General features: G+C 51.6%; 1 protein-coding gene across 19 annotated transcripts in view; it reads left to right on the top strand.

The window, feature by feature from the left end:
• NFASC (neurofascin) overlaps positions 1-20722 on the top strand; it is a 74983-nt gene that overhangs the window by 18935 nt on the left and 35326 nt on the right. For 11 of the 19 annotated variants that reach the window (XR_004061392.1, XM_030965731.1, XM_030965730.1 and 8 more), the window contains exons 3-20: positions 50-67; positions 855-960; positions 1118-1314; positions 2135-2257; positions 3003-3173; positions 6636-6686; positions 10991-11102; positions 11726-11910; positions 12466-12597; positions 13271-13414; positions 14248-14359; positions 14458-14624; positions 15682-15829; positions 16428-16552; positions 17366-17401; positions 18300-18401; positions 19133-19330; positions 20331-20401. Coding sequence is in view for 18 of the 19 variants with exons in the window: in XM_030965731.1 (XP_030821591.1) it covers positions 50-67; positions 855-960; positions 1118-1314; positions 2135-2257; positions 3003-3173; positions 6636-6686; positions 10991-11102; positions 11726-11910; positions 12466-12597; positions 13271-13414; positions 14248-14359; positions 14458-14624; positions 15682-15829; positions 16428-16552; positions 17366-17401; positions 18300-18401; positions 19133-19330; positions 20331-20401 (2198 nt within the window). In the remaining variant the exon portion in view is untranslated. The remainder of the gene's footprint in view (positions 1-49; positions 68-854; positions 961-1117; positions 1315-2134; positions 2258-3002; positions 3174-6635; positions 6687-10990; positions 11103-11725; positions 11911-12465; positions 12598-13270; positions 13415-14247; positions 14360-14457; positions 14625-15681; positions 15830-16427; positions 16553-17365; positions 17402-18299; positions 18402-19132; positions 19331-20330; positions 20402-20722) is intronic. The other 8 variants (XM_030965733.1, XM_030965732.1, XM_030965737.1 and 5 more) reach the window with 3 other exon arrangements.

The raw sequence follows: 20722 nt of genomic DNA, 5'->3' as shown, positions 1-20722 counted from the left end.
TTAACCTCCTGTCTTTTTCCCCTCTATGCTTTCCCTTTGGGAATAACAGCAAATATCCAGAGTGAATGTAAGTGTTCCCTTCCCCAAAACTGCATGAGGGGTCCCTGAGCAGTGGTACAAGGGGGATGTGGCCCCTTCTCAGCCACTTTTCCTGCATGTCCAGGTTGGGAAAGGCTGGAGCAGCTTGGGAAGAGCTCCCAGCTCCCTGTTCTGTCCCCAGAGCAGGGGCCCGGCTGTGTTTGCAGTGGGAAAGATGTTCCTGTAGGATTTGGGTTTGGAGAAGGGCAGGAATCCCCTCCTGGCTCCTGTTCCAGGCTCAGCCTCACATCCTGATGAGTTGGGAACATCCCTGGGTGCTTGGATCTTCACAGCCTTGGATCTTCACCCCAGGAGATGGGACCTGCAGTTCGGAGATCAGGGCTGGGTCCTATCACATCCATGGGGTTCCTGTGTCCCCTTTTTCCATCCCTGCCCTCCTAAATTCCAGGTCTGAGCTCCTTTGGGCTCATCCTGGGGGGTTCGAAAATCTTCCTTGCACCAGGAATTTCCCAGGATCCCTGACCCAGCCCCTTCTGAGCTGTAGATCCAGGATGAATTCCCACTGGATTCACGAGGCTGGAATTGCGACATTCCCTAAGGAGACCAAGATACAGAGAGGGAATTGAAGAATTTTGGTAGCTAGAGGACACTGTGATGCTCTGAGAGGTGATGAATTTGGGGAATTCACAGGAATTTCCTCAGGATTCAACCTCCAAATCACACACTTATCCGGGGGCAGGATCCCAGCAGGAGTTGCTGTGGGAAGGCACTGAGGGATCTGCCCCAGTTCCTCACGGATTTCCCGTTCCTCGCAGTGCCGCAGCCCCCCACAATCACCAAGCAATCCATCAAGGATTACATCGTGGATCCCAGGGATAACATCTTCATCGAATGCGAAGCCAAAGGCAACCCCGTTCCCATGTGAGTGCATTCCCAGCGCTCATCCCGCTGTCCCTCACCACTCCAGAACCTCTCCCACCCTCCCTGCCCAGCCCAGCCCATCCTGCTGCTGCCCCACCACAGGTAGGGACCTCCTTGGCGACATGGTCCCAAACCCAGCTTTTCCTTGCCATTCCAGCTTCTCCTGGACGCGGAACGGGAAGTTCTTCAACGTGGCCAAGGATCCCAAGGTGTCCATGAGGAGGAGATCGGGGACTTTGGTCATCGACTTCCACAGCGGGGGCCGGCCCGACGACTACGAGGGCGAGTACCAGTGCTTCGCCAGGAACGACTACGGCACGGCCCTTTCCAGCAAAATCCACCTCCAGGTTTCCAGTGAGTGATTCCAGGGAAGCAGAGCAGGGCCATGGGAGGTTTGGGGGGGACATCCAGCGCTCAAACGGCTCCAGGTGTGTCCAGGTGTGTCCAGGAGACAGGGAAGGAATGGGGTTGTGTTTGGGAATAGCTCAGGGCGGAAGGGATGGATTTGAGGGTGTGGAATTGAGGATATGAATTTAAGGGTGTGGATTTGAGGGATGGATTTGAGGGCACGGAATTGAGGAAATGAATTTAAGGGGATGGATTTGAGGGATGGATTTGAGGGTGTGGAACTGAGGATATGAATTTAAGGGTAAGGATTTCAGGGATGGATTTGGGGGATGGATTTCAGGGTATGGATTTGAATATGGACCTGAGGACATAGATTTTAAGGGGATGGAATTGAGGACATGAATTTAAGGTGTAGATTTCAGGGATGGATTTGAGGGTATGGATTTGGGGGGTTTGGATTTAGGGGTATGGATTCCAGGGATGGATTTGAGGGTGTGGAATTGAGGAAATGAATTTAAGGGTATGGATTTGAGGGATGGATTTGGGGGATGGATTTCAGGGTATGGATTTGAATATGGACCTGAGGACATGGATTTTAAGGAGATGGAATTGAGGGGATGGAATTGAGGATATGAATTTAAGGGTATGGATTTCAGGGATGGATTTGGAGGGTATGGATTTGAAGGATGGATTTGGGGGCATGAATTCCAGGGAGTTTTGCACACGCCCAGATGAATTTTGCTCTGAAACCCGGTCGGATCCAACGAGAATCACTCCTGAGGAATCCTTCCCTCCTTTCCTCACTTTCCTTTGCTTCCCATGGCAGAATCTCCGCTGTGGCCCAAGGAAAAGGTGGATGTGATCGAGGTGGATGAGGGGGCCCCGCTGAGCCTGCAGTGCAATCCCCCACCCGGCCTCCCCGAGCCCGTCATCTTCTGGATGAGCAGCTGTGAGTCGGGAGCGCCTTTCCCACCTGGAATTCCAGGAATGGTGGCTCCATCACCTGTGGGATTTAAAATAACCATGGGTGGGACTGTTGCTGATAGTTTGGGGTTGGTTCTGTCAGCCTTGGGCTGTTCCTGTTAGTTTAGGGTTGTTTTTGATAGTTTAGCATTGTTTCTGCTAGTTTAGGGTAATTTCTGTTAGTTTAGGCCACTTCCTGCTCCTTTAGGGCTGGTCCTGATAGTTTAGGGTCATTTCTGCTTGATTAGGGTTGTTTCTGCAAGTTTAGGATCGTGGCTGCTAGCTCAGGGTCATTGCTGGTAGTTTAGGGTAATTACTGCTAATTAAGGGAACTTTCTGCTGATTTAGGGTCGTTACTGGTAGTTTAGGGTTTTTTTCTGCTAACTTAGGACACTTCCTGCTGGTTTCGGGTAGCTATTGTAATTTAGGGTCGTTACTGTAATTTAGGGGTTTTTTTCCTGCTAACTCAGGACACTTTCTGCTAGTTTAGGCTCATAACCACTAATTTAGGGCACTTCCTGCTAATTTAGGGCAGCTTCTGTTAGTTTAGGGCCCTTCCTCCTCGTTTGGGCTCACCACCCCTGCTCCACACCTCACACACCCTGTCCTTCATCCCTCCACCATTCCTGCTCTCCATAAATCCTTCGTGGCCCCGAATTGCTGCCTGGACCGGAATTCCTGCCCAGCCCTGAATTCCCACCTGGCCCTAAATTCCCGCCTCTCCCCCGCAGCCATGGAGCCGATCCCGCAGGACAAGCGCGTGTCCCAAGGCCACAACGGGGACCTTTACTTCTCCAACGTGCTGGCGCAGGACGCGCTGACCGACTACAGCTGCAACGCCCGCTTCCACTTCACCCACACCATCCAGCAGAAGAACCCCTACACGCTCAAGGTCAAAACCAGTAAGTGGCTCACTGGGGGGACCAGTTCGGGCTCCATCCCGAAGGGTTTTCTGGCCAGGAATCCAGGAAGGGAAGAGTGGCTCCCGTGGTTTGGTTCGGGTGGGGTAAGGAGGGGTTTGGGTGGTTTTGGGGTGGGTGGGGAGGGAGGGGTTGTAACTTCCTGGTTTTGGGGTTTCAGAGGTGGTTTGGTGTAGGAATTGCCAATTCTGTGTGTTTGGGGTAAAACTGAGAGTGTTTTGCAGATGGGGCATTCCCATCTCCAGGGAAATGCAGGAATTCCCAATTCCATGTGTTTGGCGTAAAACTGGGAGTGTTTCGCAGATGGGGGAGTTCCCATCTCCAGGGAAATGCAGGAATTGCCAATTCTGCACGTTTGGGGTAAAACGGGGAATGTTTTCACGGGGGTGTGGCATTCCCACTGTCTCCAGGGAAGTGTAAAATATCCAGAGGTAGCTTGAAGCAGGAATCACCAAATCCTGATGTTGGGATGAAACTGGGAGTGTTTCAGCACAGTTGGGGCATTCCCACCACCTCCAGGAAAATGCAGGAATCCCCAATTCCGAGTGTTTGGGGTAAACTGGAGAGTGTTTCGCAAATGGGGCATTCCCACATTCCCACTGTCTCCAGGGAAATGGGATCTTTGGTGCAGGAATCGCCAATTCCGCATGTTTGGGATAAAACTGGGAGTGTTTCAGCCCATATGGAGCATCCCCATCATCTCCAGGGAAATGCAGGGATCACCAGTTCCGTGTGTTTGGGATAAATTACAGAGTTTTGACACATCTGGAGCGTTCCTACTGTCTCCAGGGAAATGTAAAATATCCAGAGGTGTTTTGGGGCAGGAATCACCAATTCCATGTGTTTGGGATAAACTGGAGAATGTTTCTCTCTCATCAGGGAAATTCATCTCCAGGGAAGTGTAAAATTCTCCAGGGAAATGTAAAATATCCAGAGGTGTTTTGGGGCAGGAATCACCAATTCCGTGTGTTTGGGATAAACTGGAGAATGTTTCTCTATCATCAGGGAAATTCATCTCCAGGGAAGTGCAAAATACCCAGAGGTAACTTGGAGCAGGAATCACCAATTCCACGTCTTTGGGATAAAAATGGGAGTGTTGCCACATTCCCACCAGGTTCAGGGAAATGTAAAATGCCCAGGGATATTCTGGGGAGGTGGAGTTGGCCGTGGCTTGCTCCAGGGGATTGCAGGTGGAAAAACAAGAGCGGAATGTGGCTGTGGATATTTCTGGGCCTCCTTTGCTCCGGGAAGTGCCTCGAGCAATGTGGGAGCCTCTGGAATCTGGTGGGAACCTCTGGAATCCAGTGGGAGCCTCTGGAATCCAGTGGGACACCCAGGATGGGCGTCCCCATGTGTCCCCACCGAGCATCGCTGAGGGGACCCCAGGGGCTCTCTCTGGAGCCTTTCAGTTGGCTCTGGGCCCTTCCAGGGCCCGTTTTCCTCCAGGAGTGAGAATTCCTGAAGGAAAAGGAATTCCTGGCGCACTGGGCTGGCTCTGGAAGAGGGAATGGGGGCAGTTTGAGGGACACGAGGACCCTGAGCTGTCACAGGGGCTTGAGGTGGCAAGATCCTCCACGAACACCAACCATCAGTGGGCAGGAGCTCCCGCCCATTCCCAGCATTCCCAGGAAGATCCAACTGGAAGGTGCTGGCGGGTTTCTGGGAAGCACCAGGCGCTCCTGAATGCTGGTGGGAGGAATTTAATTTGATTTCCCGGCAGCTTGAATGAACAGGAATGTGGTGAGAGGGACCTGGGAGTGACGAGTTTTCCACCTCGGTGTAGCAGCTCCTCCTCGGTGCAAAGCTGGAGTAGGGAATCAGGGATTTAAATCATTCCAATGGGTTCTTTCCCAGTGCTGGGAATGCGGGCAGCTCATTCATTCCGGATATCATTTGTAAATTTTGGATATTATTTGTGAATTCCGAATATTTGTCTGTTTGAAGAGCTGGGCAAAGAAAACCCTGGCATTTATTTTTGGGGAAAATCCCAGCAAACAAAGATCTGTGGGGTTTGGAGCCTCCAAGGGCTCCACCCTGGTGATTTATCCAGCTCTGGAAGTGACCTGGATGACATCCTGGTGGATTTTCATGGATTTGAGCTCCCCTCAGGTGTCCCCACATCCCTTCACTCCCAGACCTTGGAAAATCAAATCCTTCTTTTCCAGTTTTCCTTGGGACACAGCTGTTGTAGGATCAGAGGCAAATTCCACCCCAGGAAGCTCCCAGATTCCTTAAAACTTTTGGAACTGGGGCTTTAATTTCCAATTTAAAAAATTCTTTATCCATAAAGTGTTGGAAGGGGACAATGTCGGATTTGTCCTGAGCTCTTGGATCATCTCAGCCTTAATCCTTGAGTTTGGTCCTTCAAAGGGATTTTACAGCAGGTTGTGCTCTAAAAAAATTACTATTATTATTATTATTATTATTATTATTATTATTATTATTATTATTATTATTATTATTATTATTATTATTATTATTTCATCTCCTCCTTGCCTTCCTACATCATTGTCCAGCTGTGTCCATCCCATGGAAAAAAGCAGCTGGAACACGAAATTTTTGTAGTCAAAAAACAGAGAAAAAAAAAACCATTTTCCCCTCCAAATTGCTCCAGTTTTTGCATTTTCCCAAAGATTCCAAAGAGTAAAACATTCCAAGGAAATATTGGCTCTACAATTCCCACACTTTAAGCTTTTCCCGCCCCTTGGAGAGGGAAATCAGCCCCTTTTCCTGCTGCTCCTCCTGTGTTTGTCCTGGAAGGCGCCGTGCTCCAAGTGCTTTTGGATCCCTGCTCCTGCCTCTCCCATCCTTGCTGATTTCTGGGTCCTCGCTGATTTCTGGGAATTCTCGCGTTCCCCACCCTCTCCTATCCTTGGTCCTTTTTTTTGGGACTTCCCATGTCTCCATCCTGGCTGTGTTTTGGGATGTCACCATGTCACCTACCCTGTCCTATCTTGCTGGTTTTTGGGATGTCACCATGTCCTCCACCCTGGCTGTTTTTTGGGAATTCCTCATGTCTCCATCCTGTCTGTTTTTGGGATGTCCTAGTGTTCCCTACCCTGTCCCATCCTGGCTGTTTTTTGGGAATTCTCCATGTCCCCATCCTGACTGCTTTTTGAGATGTCCCCATGTCCCCCATCCTAGCTGTTTTTGGGAATTTCCCCCCGTCCTTGTGGTTTTTGGGATGTCCCCATGTCCCCCATCCTGGCTGTTTTTTGGGAATTCCCTGTGTTCCCACCCTGGCTGGTTTTTGGGATACCCCAGTGTTCCCCACCCTGTCCCATCCTGGCTGTTTTTTGGGATGTCCTTGTGTCCCCATCCTGGCTATTTTTTCGAATTCCCCATGTCCCCCATTCTGGCTGGTTTTTTTGGGAATTCCCGTGTCCCCTTCCCACGCTGTCCCCGCCTCCCCGGCGCCGCTCACGGTGTTTTGTTCAATTGCAGAGAAGTCCCATAACGAAACGTCTTTAGGAAATTCCCCCGCCATGTACCGCGGTGAGTCCACGCTGGCTTTGGGAGTCCCGGCTTAACCCAGTCCCGCCTAACCCCACTGACCCCATTCCCTGCCCGTGTCCCTTCTGCTGTCGCCGTGTCCCCATTGTGGCCTCAGCTTTGCCAAAATTTATCGGCATAAATCCATCCAAGCAACCACAAAACCCCACAAAGTTCCCCATTTCTGCTGAGCGGGGTTTAAGTGAGTTAAGCCCAGCTTGGGGGGTTTGGGGTTTTTAGGGTCTGCCCCAAGTGGCTGAGCTGAGTTTGGTCCCTCCTGGGCAAAGCTCGGGATTTAAATGTCAGATCCTCATCCCTCTTTTCTGTGTCTCCAGAAGAACATTTCTGGCAGGAGCATTCCTGGGATTTCCAGCTGAACTCAGGCAGGGATAAAAAGAGGGAAGAAAATGAGGAATTTTTGGGTTTTCCTGAAATCTGAGTGATTCCTGTGCAGAGAGGTTGGACATGAGCTGGATGCTTCCACAGCCTCCTGCCCTTTGTTGGGACAGGAAATTCCCTCTGGATTCTGTGGCTGTTGGGAGAATCCCATTCCAAAGTCCTAAATCTGGGCAGGGAATTCCCTCTGGATTCTACATTTGTTGGGAGAATCCCATCCCAAAATCCTAAATCTGGGCAGGGAATTCCCTCTGGATTCTGCATCTGTTGGGAGAATCCCATCCCAAAATCCTAAATCTGGGCAGGGAATTCCCTCTGGATTCTGCATCTGTTGGGAGAATCCTATCCCAAAATCCTAAATTTGGGCAGGGAATTCCCTCTGGATTCTGCATCTGTTGGGAGAATGCCATCCCAAAGTCCTAAATCTGGGCAGGGAATTCCCTCTGGATTCTGTGGCTGTTGGGAGAATGCCATCCCAAAGTCCTAAATCTGGGCAGGGAATTCCCTCTGGATTCTGTCCCTTCTGGGAGAAGCTCATCCCAAAATCCTAAATGGTGCCTCAGGCACAAAAACCCCAGGATTGGCTGCCCTGGGAATGGGTTGGAATTGTCGGGGATGTGTTGGGATAACAAGGGCAGCCGTGAGGGATTTTAGGGAGCGGGAGATGGGGCAGGTTTGGGAATCCTGGGAATGTCACCACCTCTCCAAAGCCACCATGAATTCCAACTTCTCCCAGACCTGGAGTTGTCCCGGACAGGATTCACTTCCTGCCCTTCCTGCTGCTCTTGGGGCCGGGGTTGTGTGGGGGGAGCTCTGGGAATGTCCCTTGCTGTCCCCACCGTGTCCTGGAGTGAAATCCCTGTGGAGCTGGAGCTTCCTCGGGGCCTGGCACAGCCCAGGGCACAATTCCCATCCCACGGGGACTTTTGGGGACAAGGGGGCGTTGCCAGCTGGGAGAGGTGGAGAAGAGCAGGATGTGCCAGGCCAGGGCACGGCCAAGGGAATTGGGATCCTGGCATCGGGAGCAGGAGGGTTTGGAGGGAGCTGAGGAGCTGGGAAAGGCTCAGCAGCGGGATTGGCCCGCGAGGAAATGCTGGAATGGGCTGGACAGCCTGGGAATGCTCGGAAAAATGGTTGGGAAAAGGGATTGGCAGCAAAATCAGCTTTGGTGGGAGCAGCATCGACCACCCAGAAGGAAGGGGATGAGAGATGGGACAGGGACAAAGAGAATTCCAGTGGAGAGTTTTCCTGGGCTTCCGTTTTTTATTCCCATTGGATATCTTCATTCAGGAAAATGGGATCTTGAGAGTGGCTCCATCAGGAAAATGGGATTTTATCCACACAATCCCATTCTGTCCCTCATTTCATGGGTGCACAGGAGAAACTTCCTGCTCTTTGTGTCGTAACATTCCCTGGAAAACTTCCTGGCTCCAGAGGATGCAGATCCCCCTCTCCCACCCCTGTGCAGACTGGACTCCAACCCAGGCCTTAATTAACCCAATAATTAATGAGCTGGGGGTAACAATTCTTCCCCTCAGTCCTTTCTCCTTGTGGCTGCCCCAGCGTTCCTCCCTGGAATGACCTGGCTGGGAATTCTGGAGATTTGGGATGTGGAGAGGGACGTGAATCCCAAGGATTTGGGGTGCTGGGGGGATTTTGGGGCTCTTGGCTGTTCTTCCTTGGGGTGCAGATCCTCAGGATCCCGGCTCGGCTCCAGAGGCAGCTGGAAAAAGGGTCTGGAAGGCTGGGAATCCCATTCCCGGGATGTTCCTGAGCTTGGGAATGGGGGATCTGCTGGTGGGGACGTGGAGCACGGGAGATTTGCGGGACACTCGTCCCAAATTCCTCTGCAGGGCCGGGATAACCACAGGAAGTGTCACCCACCCCTTGTCCCCAGGGCTTGGAATGGCGATTCCCAGAATTCCGTGGGCAATTATCAGGGAAAAACAATCCAAAAGGATAAATGGAATATTTCATTAGCAGAATTTCCCACTTTTTTTTTCCCCTTTTCAATGGAATTAAAACCTTGTGGGGCTGAGCAGCTGGGATGTGTTGGGACGAGCACGTCCTTGGAAAACATAGCTGCTGGAGGAATTTTAGATGGGAAAGGGGCAGCTCTGGGATGGGAATCAGATGTTTCTGGGATGATCCCTGTTCACAGCAAAACTTGGGAGCAGAGTCAATTTTTAAGCCGAAATAAACAGCCCTAGGATTTGTTTTTCCAGCTTGGATCCATCCAGAGGGATGAGGGAAAGCTTGGCACTTCCAGCTGGAACTTCCACATGCTCAGAACCTCTGGTTCTGAGGGAATTTCTGGCTGCTCCCTGTTAGAAACAGCAAAATATATATTATTTATCAAGTTTTATTTATTATTTATTAATTGTGCTGTGCTGAGGCAAAAATCAGGCTTTTTTTCCATGCCGCCCTTAGGTTCATTAAAGCCAGGAGGGTACTAATTAATCTCCCCGATTTTTAATTGCCACCATTAATACAGGCTTGTAAAATCCGGCTTGCTCCGCTTAGCGCTTCCAATTATCCCACAGGATCCAGAGTGGGAATAAATCCTGATCAAAGCCAATCTCGGCTGATAAAATAATTAATTCCCATTTTCTGGTTTGGCGGGAGAAGCTCCCAGTTGTGGTGGAGGTTTGGGGGCTCTGCCCTGGGATGGGCCGAGCTGGTTTCACCGGGAATGAGACTAAACCAGGAGCAGGGATGCAGACAGACCTGGAGAAGTCGGATTTTCGGGATAAAGTTGGGATTTTCCTGCCCTGGTAATCCATTAATCCCTAATTGACTAACTGGGAGTGCGCGCGGAGCCTGTGGGAGCGGCGGGATGTGGGCGTGGAGCCAATTCCAAGCATTCCATGGATGAATCCAGGGGCTGGGTTTTCCTTCCCTGAGGTGGGAATTCCAGGAAGAGCCCCCATCCTCACTCCCCTCCTCCTTCCCCTGCCGCAGCTCTGGAAGTTTCCCAAAATTCCCAAAATCCTCCCACTCACTGAGCCAAGGAAACTTTGGTCTCTACGCATGGATCACTCCAGGACTTTTTGTGTCCCTGTTCCGATCCCATCCCATCCTTTTCCTAATCCCATAACATCCATCCCTGCTACTGCTGCTTTCCCGCCCATCTCATCCTGCTTTGTCCTCACTGATCCAGATCTAGGTCAATCATTCCACTCCTTAATGGAATTTTTTCCATGAATAATTAATTTTTTCCCCCTGCACAGAGGCCTTCACTGTGTGTGGGTCCACAGGGAATTGTCTCGTGTCTTCACTTTGTGTTTTTTCCCATTTAACTTCCCTGTCCAGCCCTAAATGGGTCATTTTGGTGGCTGAGCTGTCCCTTTCCAAGGGGAACCGTCCTTCCAGGCCTCCAGGAAAGCTGGAAAACCTCCTTGGTGCTGCTGGAGCCCTGGGAATGCTCTGCATCCTGGAGAATTCTGTGGAAAAGAAGCTCTGGGTCTGAATAAACCCTTTCCGTGCCCATTTTTCCTGCTGTCCTTCATTATACGTTACATCCATCAATATTCCCCAATTCCATCTGATTCCAGCCCGTTTTCCAGAGGCAGGGAGGGCAGGAAAAGCAGGAACTGATGGAATGGGGACCATCCCTGATGCTCAGTCCCCTCTGCTGCTCCTTCTCTCCCCTGCCTCCCAAACTTCCTCTCTCCCCTTCTTTTTTCCAATCCCAAATTCATTTGGAGCCCCCCTTCCCTTTCCAGGCACATTCCTGGGTGAGTTCAGAATCTCAGGATTGCTGGGGAGGTGACACCTTCTGCGAATTCCCAGAGATTTTTAAAAGACCCCTGTTCTGTTTTCTTTTTTTTTTTCTTTTGTTTTTTTTGTTTTTCTTTGGTTTTATTTTCGGGTTTTTTTTTTCGTTTTTCCTTCTCTCCTGCTGATTCCAGCCCGAGGGATCTCAGAAACCACCCCCAGCTTCATGTATCCCTACGGAACTTCCAGCAGCCAGATGGTGCTCCGAGGGGTGGATCTCCTGCTGGAATGCATTGCCTCCGGAGTGTACGTACCATGGAGAGGGCGATTCCCAGCAATTCCCAGCGGGATCAGCGCAAGGAATCACCCCTGGATTGGGAAAAAGGGACCATTCCCTCCTTTTTTGTTAACAATGCTCCCATAACCTGCTCGATGAGCAAATGGGAATGCTGAAGTTTCCAGGTGTCCTCAGATCCTTGTCCAAGGAAAATTTCCCACTGGTTTTCCCTAAAAATTGGGAATTTCCCGGGACCTCCTCACCACGCTGTGTGGGGGAGGACATTGATGTCCCTCAGAAATGTCCTGGGCTTGTGGTCCAGCCCACACCATCAGACCATGGTCAGGGATGGGTTTTGATGTCCCTTCCACCCCAAACCATTCCAGAATTCCACGATCCTGCATTCCCAGGAGGATCAGGAGGAGAACGCCGTTCCTGACCCGCTGGGAATGCTCAGGGCCGTGGTTTAGGGGCGGTGGTGGGAAGGAGGGTGATGGGAATAACGGTGGCCCACCAGTTAGATCAGACCTTTCCCCTGGCTTTTGGTGGTTCCCAGGATGGGAATTTCACTGTTATTTAGGAATCAGAGCTCTTTACTTGGGAGTCATTCCCTGGCCTTTGGGAAAGCTCTGATCTGCCCCCCTCTCCTCAGACCAGCGCCGGACATCATGTGGTACAAGAAAGGCGGGGAGCTCCCGGTGGGTAAAACCAAGCTGGAGAACTTCAACAAGGCCCTGCGCATCTCCAACGTGTCCGAGGAGGACTCCGGGGAGTATTTCTGCCTGGCCTCCAACAAGATGGGCAGCATCCGCCACACGATCTCGGTGAGAGTGAAGGGTACGTCACCTTTACCTTCCCTCTTCGGGTCCCGGCCGCCTGGAGCCGGGAGGGGACATCCATGGAATGCTGGGAGGGACAGCAGGGCCTTTCCCCAGGGAAGGGTCTGTGTCCTTCAGGGAATCATGGAATGGGTTGGGTTGGAAGGACGTCAGAGATCTCCCAGTTCCGGGACATGTTCCATGATCCCATGTTGCTCCAAGCCCCATCAAACCCGGCCTTGGGCACTCCCAGGGGTGGAGCAGCCACGGCTTCTCTGGGAATTCCATCCCAGCCCTTCCTCACCCTGATTCCACCCCAATAACCCATCTAAATCTTCCCTTTTTTGAATTAAATCTTGTCCAAACGGCCCCAAAAGCAGGAGGGGATGGGAACCCTCTGATAGAAGTGGTGGTGGGTTTGTGTGGCATGGGAGAGGAAAGGGGTCTCTCCTCCTTCACTGAATCCCGGGAAACCCACTCGGTTTTTCCATCGCCTTCCTCCCCCAGGGAGTGTTGGATGGGGGGAATTTGGGGGTGGTGCCGCTGTCCCTGTGTCACCGGGGCTGTTTTCCAGCTGCTCCCTACTGGCTGGATGAGCCAGAGAACCTGATCCTGGCCCCCGGCGAGGACGGCAGGCTCGTGTGCCGGGCCAACGGCAACCCCAAACCGTCCATCCAGTGGCTGGTGAACGGCGAGCCCATCGAATGTGAGTGAGGGAGAGACTGGGCTTCCTTCTCCAAAATCCCTGCCAAAATCCCAGCCCAAAATCCCAACCAAGGATATCCTGGCTGAGCATGAGCTAAAGTGGCTTCCTCCTCCAAAATCACAGCCAAAATCCCACCAAAATCCCAGCCAAGGGCCTCATAGCTGAGCGTGAGCCACAGTTGCCTCCTTCTCCAAAATCCCAGCCCAAATCCCAGTCAAGGATATCCTGGCTGAGCACAAGTCAGAGTTGCTTCTTTCTCCAAAATCCCATCAAAATCCCAGCCAAAGATCTCACGGCAGACCATGAGCCACAGTTGCCTCCTTCTCCAAAATCTCAGCCAAAATCCCACCAAAATCCCAGGCAAGGGTCTCATGGCTGAGCATGAGCCAGAGTTTCCTCCTTCTCCAAAATCCCAGCCCAAATCCTAGCCCGCGTCTCAGTCAAGGGTCTCCTGGCTGAGCACTTGCCAGAGCTGCTGGTGGGGTCCACCACCCACGTGAACCCCCAGCTTGTCTGGGATGGGCCCAGTTCAGCCAGTGGCTCCCAGTCGTGTCTGTGGAGCTCACATAGCACCACCAGGTTTGAACCAGACTGAGCCGGGAGGACGCTCCATGAGATTACGGGGTGGATTTTCATTTGGAACCGAATCGAAGGAGCTGTCCTTGTTTTGAAGCGTCCCCGCCCAACCCGAGCCGGGAGGTGGCTGGGGACACCATCGTGTTCCGGGACACGCAGATCGGCAGCAGCGCCGTGTACCAGTGCAACGCGTCCAACGAGCATGGCTACCTGCTGGCCAACGCCTTCGTCAGTGTGCTGGGTGAGTCTGCAGGAATGAGAGCCCCCAAAACTCAAATTTCCACGGAATCCGAGGTTGGAAAGGACCTCAAAGCTCGTCTCAAATCTCGTCTTAAAAGGGTGGATGTGGCTCTTTGTGCCAAGGTTGGTTTCATGGGTTGGTTTCATAGGTTGGGTCATAGGTTGGTTTTGATGATCTTAAAGGTCTTCTCCAACCTTGCTGGAAACGTTTTCTGACCTTTTTCCAACTGGTTGGTTCTGGGATTCATCCAAAATTCCACCCTCTCGGAAGAGCGGGGCATGGAAACTTCCGCTGTCCCAGGGTGCTCCAAGTTCCTGGCCTTGGACACTTCCAGGAATCCAGGGGCAGCCGCAGCTTCTCTGGGAATTCCACCCCAGCCCCTCCTCACCCTCCCAGCCAGGAATTTCTTCTCAATATCCCACCCCAAATCTCCTAATTTAGTTTAAAATCATTCCCTGTGTCCCATCACCATATTCCCATGTAAAAGTCACCCTCCCTGGTTTTTCCAAGTCTCCTTTTCCCTGCCGAAGTTTTCCATGGGTTTTCCCCTTTGCTGCTCTGAGGGAATGCACAAAGGCACCCGGGCTTTGGAGCAGGAATCCACTGCCGTGGATTCAAACCAGGCAAAGGCTGGGCAAATCCAGGGATACGAGTCACAAAACGAGGCTGGAAGGAGAGGGAAGGTGAGATGAGGCAGAATGGAGAAGCTCTGCTGGGTTTTGAAAACGCCAGTAGGAAAAGTGAACAAAAAAAAAAACAGGAAAAAGGCTGGAAAAGAGCAGCAGGATCCATTTTTCCTCCTTCTCCATGTCTGGAATTTTGGTGCTTGGCAGACGTTCCCCCCCGGATCCTGGGCCCCCGGAACCAGCTGATCAGGGTGATCCAGAACAACAGGACGCGCCTGGATTGTCCCTTTTTTGGGTCCCCCATCCCCACCCTGCGCTGGTAAGAGCCAGATCCAATCCCATTCCATCCTGAGGGGTGGGAAAGGGGGGGTTTGCTGCTTTTCCTTCCCTTCCAACAGCACTTTGTGGTGTTGGGAGGTTTAAGAACGGCCAGGGGAACACATTGGATGGAGGCAACTACAAAGCCCACGAGAACGGGAGCTTGGAGATGTTCATGGCTCGGAAGGAGGACCAGGGGATCTACACCTGTGTGGCCACCAACATCCTGGGGAAAGCTGAGGCCCAGGTCCGCCTGGAGGTCAAAGGTAGGGGCACGGAGGTGCCAAAATCTCGGATCTTCTGGAATTTGCAGCAGAAACAGTTGAGGCTAGAATCTTGGATTTTCTGGGAGTTGCATCAGGAATAACCCGTGAGGTGAAGGGGGGTTGGTTGTGGGTGATCTGATCTTCCAGCAGGTCAGGGCTGGGAGCCTTGAAATGGTGGAGATTCCATTTTGATGTTGGGAAAAGCCAAAGCTGGGGATGGTGGGAGGGTTTGGGTTGGGTGTCAGGCTGGGAGATGCCACCAGCAATGCCAACACCAGCCCCAAGCGTTCCTCTGGGTTAGCTGAGGACAAGAAAACATTTTTGGAATTGTTTTTACCCCACTCAGCAAATCTGGCTGCTGACTCCCAAAAATGGGGCTCTTATAAAGGCTCAGCACAAATTAATGACTCGTTAAATTAATTTATTTGTTCAAAGCTGGACAAACACCCCAGCCGTGCTTGTCCTTCCCTGCTCTCCGTTGAGTACCTGAGCCAAACCCCACGATTTTGGGACATGACCCTTTGTGACCTCCTGCAGACCCCACCAGGATCATGAGGGGACCTGAGGAGTTTGGGACATAACCCTTGACCCCGTGCAGACCCCACCAAAGTTTTGAGGGAACCTGAGGGGTCTGGGGTGCGACCCTTTGATTGTGACCCCATGCAGACCCCCCAGGGATTGTGAGGGAATTTGAGGAGTTTGGGACTTAACCCTTGACCCTGCGCAGACCTCACGGGAGGACACGAGAAGTTTGGGACATTTTTTGCCCACAAGAAGTTTGCCCCTGATGTCGTGCAGACCCCACAGGGATCCTGAGGGCTCCTGGGCAGTTTGGAACGTGTCCCTTTGTTTGTGACCCCGTGCAGACCCCACCAGGGGTTGTGAGGGAACTCGAGGAGTTTGGGACTTTATCCTTGACCCTGTGCAGACCCCACCAGCATCATGGGAGGACATGAGAAGTTTGGGAGAGAGCCCCTGATGTCGTGCAGACCCCACAGGGATCCTGAGGGCTCCTGAGGAGTTTGGAACGTGTCCCTTTGTTTGTGACCCCGTGCAGACCCCACCAGGATCGTGAGGGGCCCCGAAGACCAGGTGGTCAAGAGGGGCACCATGCCCCGGCTCCACTGCCGCGTCAAGCACGACCCCACGCTGCGCCTCATGGTCACCTGGCTCAAGGACGATGCCCCCCTGTACATGGGGAACAGGTCTGTGCCCAAAAACTCCATCGATTTCTCTCCCGGAATTGTTGGGTTTTCAGCAGAACATTCCTGGAGTCCCCAGGGGTAAATATTGAGTTCCCACCTAAGCAACATTTGATGTTTTTGACGCTTTTAATCTCGTTGGCTCCCTCCAGCAATTCCAGCTGATTTATCAGTAAACCCAGACTTTGCTGCGGGTTTTATTCCCGGATATTTTAGGACATCTTGATAAAACCTGGGAATTCATAACGAGCCGCTCCAGCATTAATGTTTCTCTGCTGCGGCTGGCGCAGCTTTAATTTCCTCTCCGTACCTGACTCCTGTTTCTTGTGAGGCAAGATCTGATCCCAGGGCACGAGCCCAGGGCTGGCTGTTGTCCTAAAAATGTGATTATTCCCCAGATACGCCCCAGGGCGCGTGATTCCTTAGGAAATGAGCTTTCCCAGAATAACCCAGCACATCCTCAGCTGATAAAACCTCCAGACCGGAGATGTTCTCCTGCTCTGGTTGGGTTTCCAGCTGGATTTTGTCAGGGAGCATCCAGCCTTCAACACCGCTTCCTAAATATGTTGGGGCAGAATTCTGGGACGTTGTTTCCTTGAAGGATGAAGAAGGAAGAGGATGGTCTGACCATCTATGGCGTGACTGAGAAGGACCAGGGCGATTACACGTGTGTGGCCAGCACAGAGCTGGACAAGGACTTGGCCAAGGCCTATCTCACCGTGCTGGGTAAAGCCCCCCTGACCCCACAGCTGAGTGCTTGGCTTTGAACGGGACACCCCGACCCCGAGGTCAGGCTGGAAGGGGGATCTGGGCTCCAAGATTGTCCCCTGGATGCTCAGGGAGGCGCTGGCAGAGCAGGGGTTCCGTTGTCGCAGGATTTGCTGCCTCGTCCCCAATGGTGGCACTGAAATGCTGCAAAAAACCTGGGGTTTGAGGGAAAAAAGTTAAACAGGAATTGTGGCACACAGCCCAAAATATCCCCAGGTGGATGCTGAAGATCCATGAGAAAAGTCCTGAATTTGGGGGTGAATTTAGTGGGGTGTTGGGGTGCTGAGCAATGCGATTGGGGCTGAGCCAGCTGCTCCTGGCCCTGTGTGTCCCCTCTGCGTGTCCCCTTTGCAGCACGGGGAGGGACAAACTTCACCCCATTCCCCATTTGTGCCACTGCAAGCTCTGCTTGGCAAACAGGGATTTATCACTCCCTGGCCCCTTCAGATTCCCGGGAATGCCACAACCTGCCAGTGCCCCTCCACAGCTGGAACAGGAATCCCAAATCCCAAATAATTCCCTTGGGGTTGATTTATTTTCCCTCCTTTCCCCTAATGGTTCATTAACCCCACACCAAACTGATATTTCCCTTTTGCTGCCAACTACAAGTGTGGGTAACGCATGGAGGTTTCTGGGGGAAGGATATTCCCGCTCTGCTTCCCAAACTGGATCAAATCCCGCTGAAATCTGGAACTTTATGTTTGCCAGGTGCTCCTTTGGCCACCCAAGCTTAAACTAACCCGGTTTAACAAGCACTGTCTTACCTTGCAGCCATCCCCGCTAATCGGTTGAGAGATTTACCCAAAGGTAATCGTCACTAATTCCTCGCCTTCCTTTCATTTCCCACCTTGGTTTTGGTTTTCCCTCACCAGTAACTCCAAGAGAAATGGGTGGCAGCTGGAAAAACTGGGGCATGATGCTTCCAGGTTGAAGGAGCTGGAGCTCCAAGTCCTGCCCAAGCTGTCCTTGAAGGAGTTGAGGCTTCCAGGTTGCCCCTGAAGGAGCTGGAGCTCCAAGTCCTGCCCAAGCTGTCCTTGAAGGAGTTGAGGCTTCCAGGTTGCCCCTGAAGGAGCTGGAGCTCCAAGTCCTGCCCAAGCTGTCCTCAAAGCAGCTGGTTTTTCCAAGTCCCATCCAAACTGTCCTTGAAAACCCATCCAGATGGGTGGAAAGCTCCTGTTCCATCACATTTTGTGTCTCACGGTGGCAGCTCCTGAGCACAGGAATCACTCTACCTGTGCTTGAAAATCCTGACGGGAAAAAAACCACAAAAATGCATGGAATTCCCTAATTTTTACCTGGAATTTATTCCTGTTATTGCATGAGCTGGTCCTTGTGATCCCATTCAAAGAAAAGGCAAATTTCTATCAAATTTATATTTCCACTAAAATTTTGTGTCCTTTTACTGCTGTTCATTTGCATTTCTCTGTGTAAGGTCACAAATCCCACTAAACCAGCACCTGGTGCTTTCCCCACCATTTTTTGTGGCGGAAAGGCAGGATTTTTCCTGGGAAAGGCAAGATTTCCAGCCAAGACACTGTCAGAAATGACCACATTTATATTTTAAAAATCACTCCGGTCCCCTAAAGAGCTGCAGGACGTGGATTGTGCCCTGGAGCACGTCCTGCCCACGGGGCTGGGAGAGGTGATGGGAACTGGGACTTGCTCCTGGGGCAATTCCAGCCTCCCATTTATCCCATTCCAACAGCACGACCTGACCAGCCCCGGGACTTGGAGCTGACGGATCTGGCCGAGAGGAGCGTGCGGCTGACGTGGATCCCTGGCGATGACAACAACAGCCCCATCACAGGTCTGTCCCGTGTCCCCAAAATCCCTGTGACGGGAAATCCCTTCCCATCCAAACCCTTCATGTCAGAACCCAGGAAATTCCTCTGGCTGCCCTGGGGGGCTCAAACCCCTGCCCGGGGGGCTCAGAGACCTTGGCACAGAGCCCAAGACCCCTGTGCCTTTGATCTTGACCCATGGAAAAAAATTCCAACCTTCTATGAGGGTTTACAAGCCACGAAAGTTTAAGTAGAATGACAGTGAATTTATCACGGGGTGAAAAATCGATTTTTGAGGTTTATAGAATGGGGGCTCGGGGTCCCAAGATGGAGGAATTTGGGTGTGCCTTGTCCTTTTTCCTTCTTCTTCCTAACCTCCATCTTCTGGGTGATTTTTAGATTGGTTTAGAGTAGAAGCTCACTGGGTAACATAGGTGATAGGTATTGGGAAGTTATAGTAAATAACACATTATTTACCATAACTTTATACTAAAACCAGGTAGTTTTTAGTATAAAAAGATAACACCACCTCTGAGGAGGGCAGAGTGCCTCTGTCTGACCTGCTGAGCAGACCTTGGCAAGCCAGGAGGAAGAATTTGACAGATAAGAAACAATAAAAAACCTTGAGAACAAGAACTGAAGAGCTCTGACTCCTTTGACCGCCCGGGCTGGGAAAAGAGACTTTGTAACGTATCTCGGGGTCACTCTGAGCAGCAGAGATTCCGAGACTTCACCCACCTCTCCCTGCTCTTCCCAGACTACATTGTGCAGTTTGAGGAGGATCGCTTCCAGCCCGGAGTGTGGCACGACCACTCCAGGTACCCCGGGAGCGTCAACTCGGCCGTGCTGAGCCTGTCCCCGTACGTGAATTACCAATTCCGCGTGATCGCCGTCAACGACGTGGGCAGCAGCGTGCCCAGCGCGCCCTCCGAGCGCTACCAGACCAACGGGGCGCGTGAGTTTTGCCCAGTTTTTTTTATTTTGGCCTTGGAATCCACCCCTCTCCATGGAGGCTCCTCCCTCCCATCCCAGGAATAGGTTGGCAAGGGCGGCGGGGGAATTTTCCGTGTGGAATTCTCGAGCCTGCGGGTGGCGTCCTTCAGGGGCAGCGAAACGCAGAGGTTTATGCAAAAGTCAGTCATTTGTTATAGAAAAACCTGGTTTTAGTTCTTTTCCCTAAAGGGAAGATTCCTAAAGGAATCCTTCCAGTCCTTTCAGACTACAGGAAGCTTGGAAATCTGTAGGAAAATCAGACTCGAGTGCAAATATTGTTAATTATTGGCCACTGTTAAAGCTGGTTGATGCTGTGGGGGTGGCAAGGCCCTGGCAGAGATTATCCAGAAAAAACTTGGCTGCCCCTGGATCCCTGGAATTGTGGAAGCTGGGTTTGATGGGGCTTGGAGCAGCCTGAGATAGGGAAAGGTGGAATTGGGTGATTTTAAGATCCCTTCCCACCCAAATTCCACAACAAAAGAACAAAACAATCTCCAATCCACAATCAAGACTTGACTTGTCTGCCCAGCACTTTGTAGGGGAGTATTTGGGAAAATTCCACTCAAGGAATTCACGGGAATCTCAGCAGTTCTGCTGCATTTCTCCCTTTACCCATTCCAGGGCGATTTTTGGAGGATCTGCTGGCATCTAGTGTTGGCTCCCAACAGTGCCCGCCGTGATTCAGGCTCAAAGTGACAAACTCTGCTCCCTCCACAATGGTTCCCTTTCAAAGATTTAGGACATTTAGGGGACAAAAAAGAGCCTCCTAAATAAATGGCCTGGTTTTCCAGAGGACTGAGAGTCTCATGTCCCATTAACCTGAATGGGAACTTTTGGAAAAATCAGGCCATTAACTTCTGCCTTGGAAGGACTTTCGGCTTGCAGGGTTTTAACCCCTCAGTGGTTGGGGTTTTTTTTGACATTGAAAAATTCATTGTTTTGGTTTTCAATGTGGATTTCAGGTCCTGAAATAAATCCAACAGGAGTTCAAGGGGCAGGGACCCAAAAAAACAACATGGAGATAACGTGGACCGTGAGTTCTTCCTGGATGCCTTTGGGATGGAGCTGTGGGATGAGGGGGAATGGGTTCAGAGCACCAGAGGGCAGGGATAGGTGGGATATTGGGAATGAATCCTTCACCGGGAGGGTGGGGAGAGGCTGGGATGGAATTCCCAGAAAATCCATGGCTGTCACATCCCTGGAAGTGTCCCAGGCCAGGTTGGAGCACCCTGGGATCATGGAAGCGGTGGAGTGGAATGGGATTTCAGGTCCCTCCCAACCCAAACCACTCCAGGATTCCATTAAATAAAATGCAGGAGGTACAAGAAAGGCAGTTTTAAGTCCTGTGGTAAAA

This window comes from Camarhynchus parvulus, chromosome 26, assembly GCF_901933205.1.
Source record: "Camarhynchus parvulus chromosome 26, STF_HiC, whole genome shotgun sequence".
Taxonomy (NCBI): domain Eukaryota; kingdom Metazoa; phylum Chordata; class Aves; order Passeriformes; family Thraupidae; genus Camarhynchus; species Camarhynchus parvulus.
The sequence above is the reverse complement of the archived record's forward strand: the minus strand, read 5'-3'. Positions and strand labels throughout refer to the sequence as shown.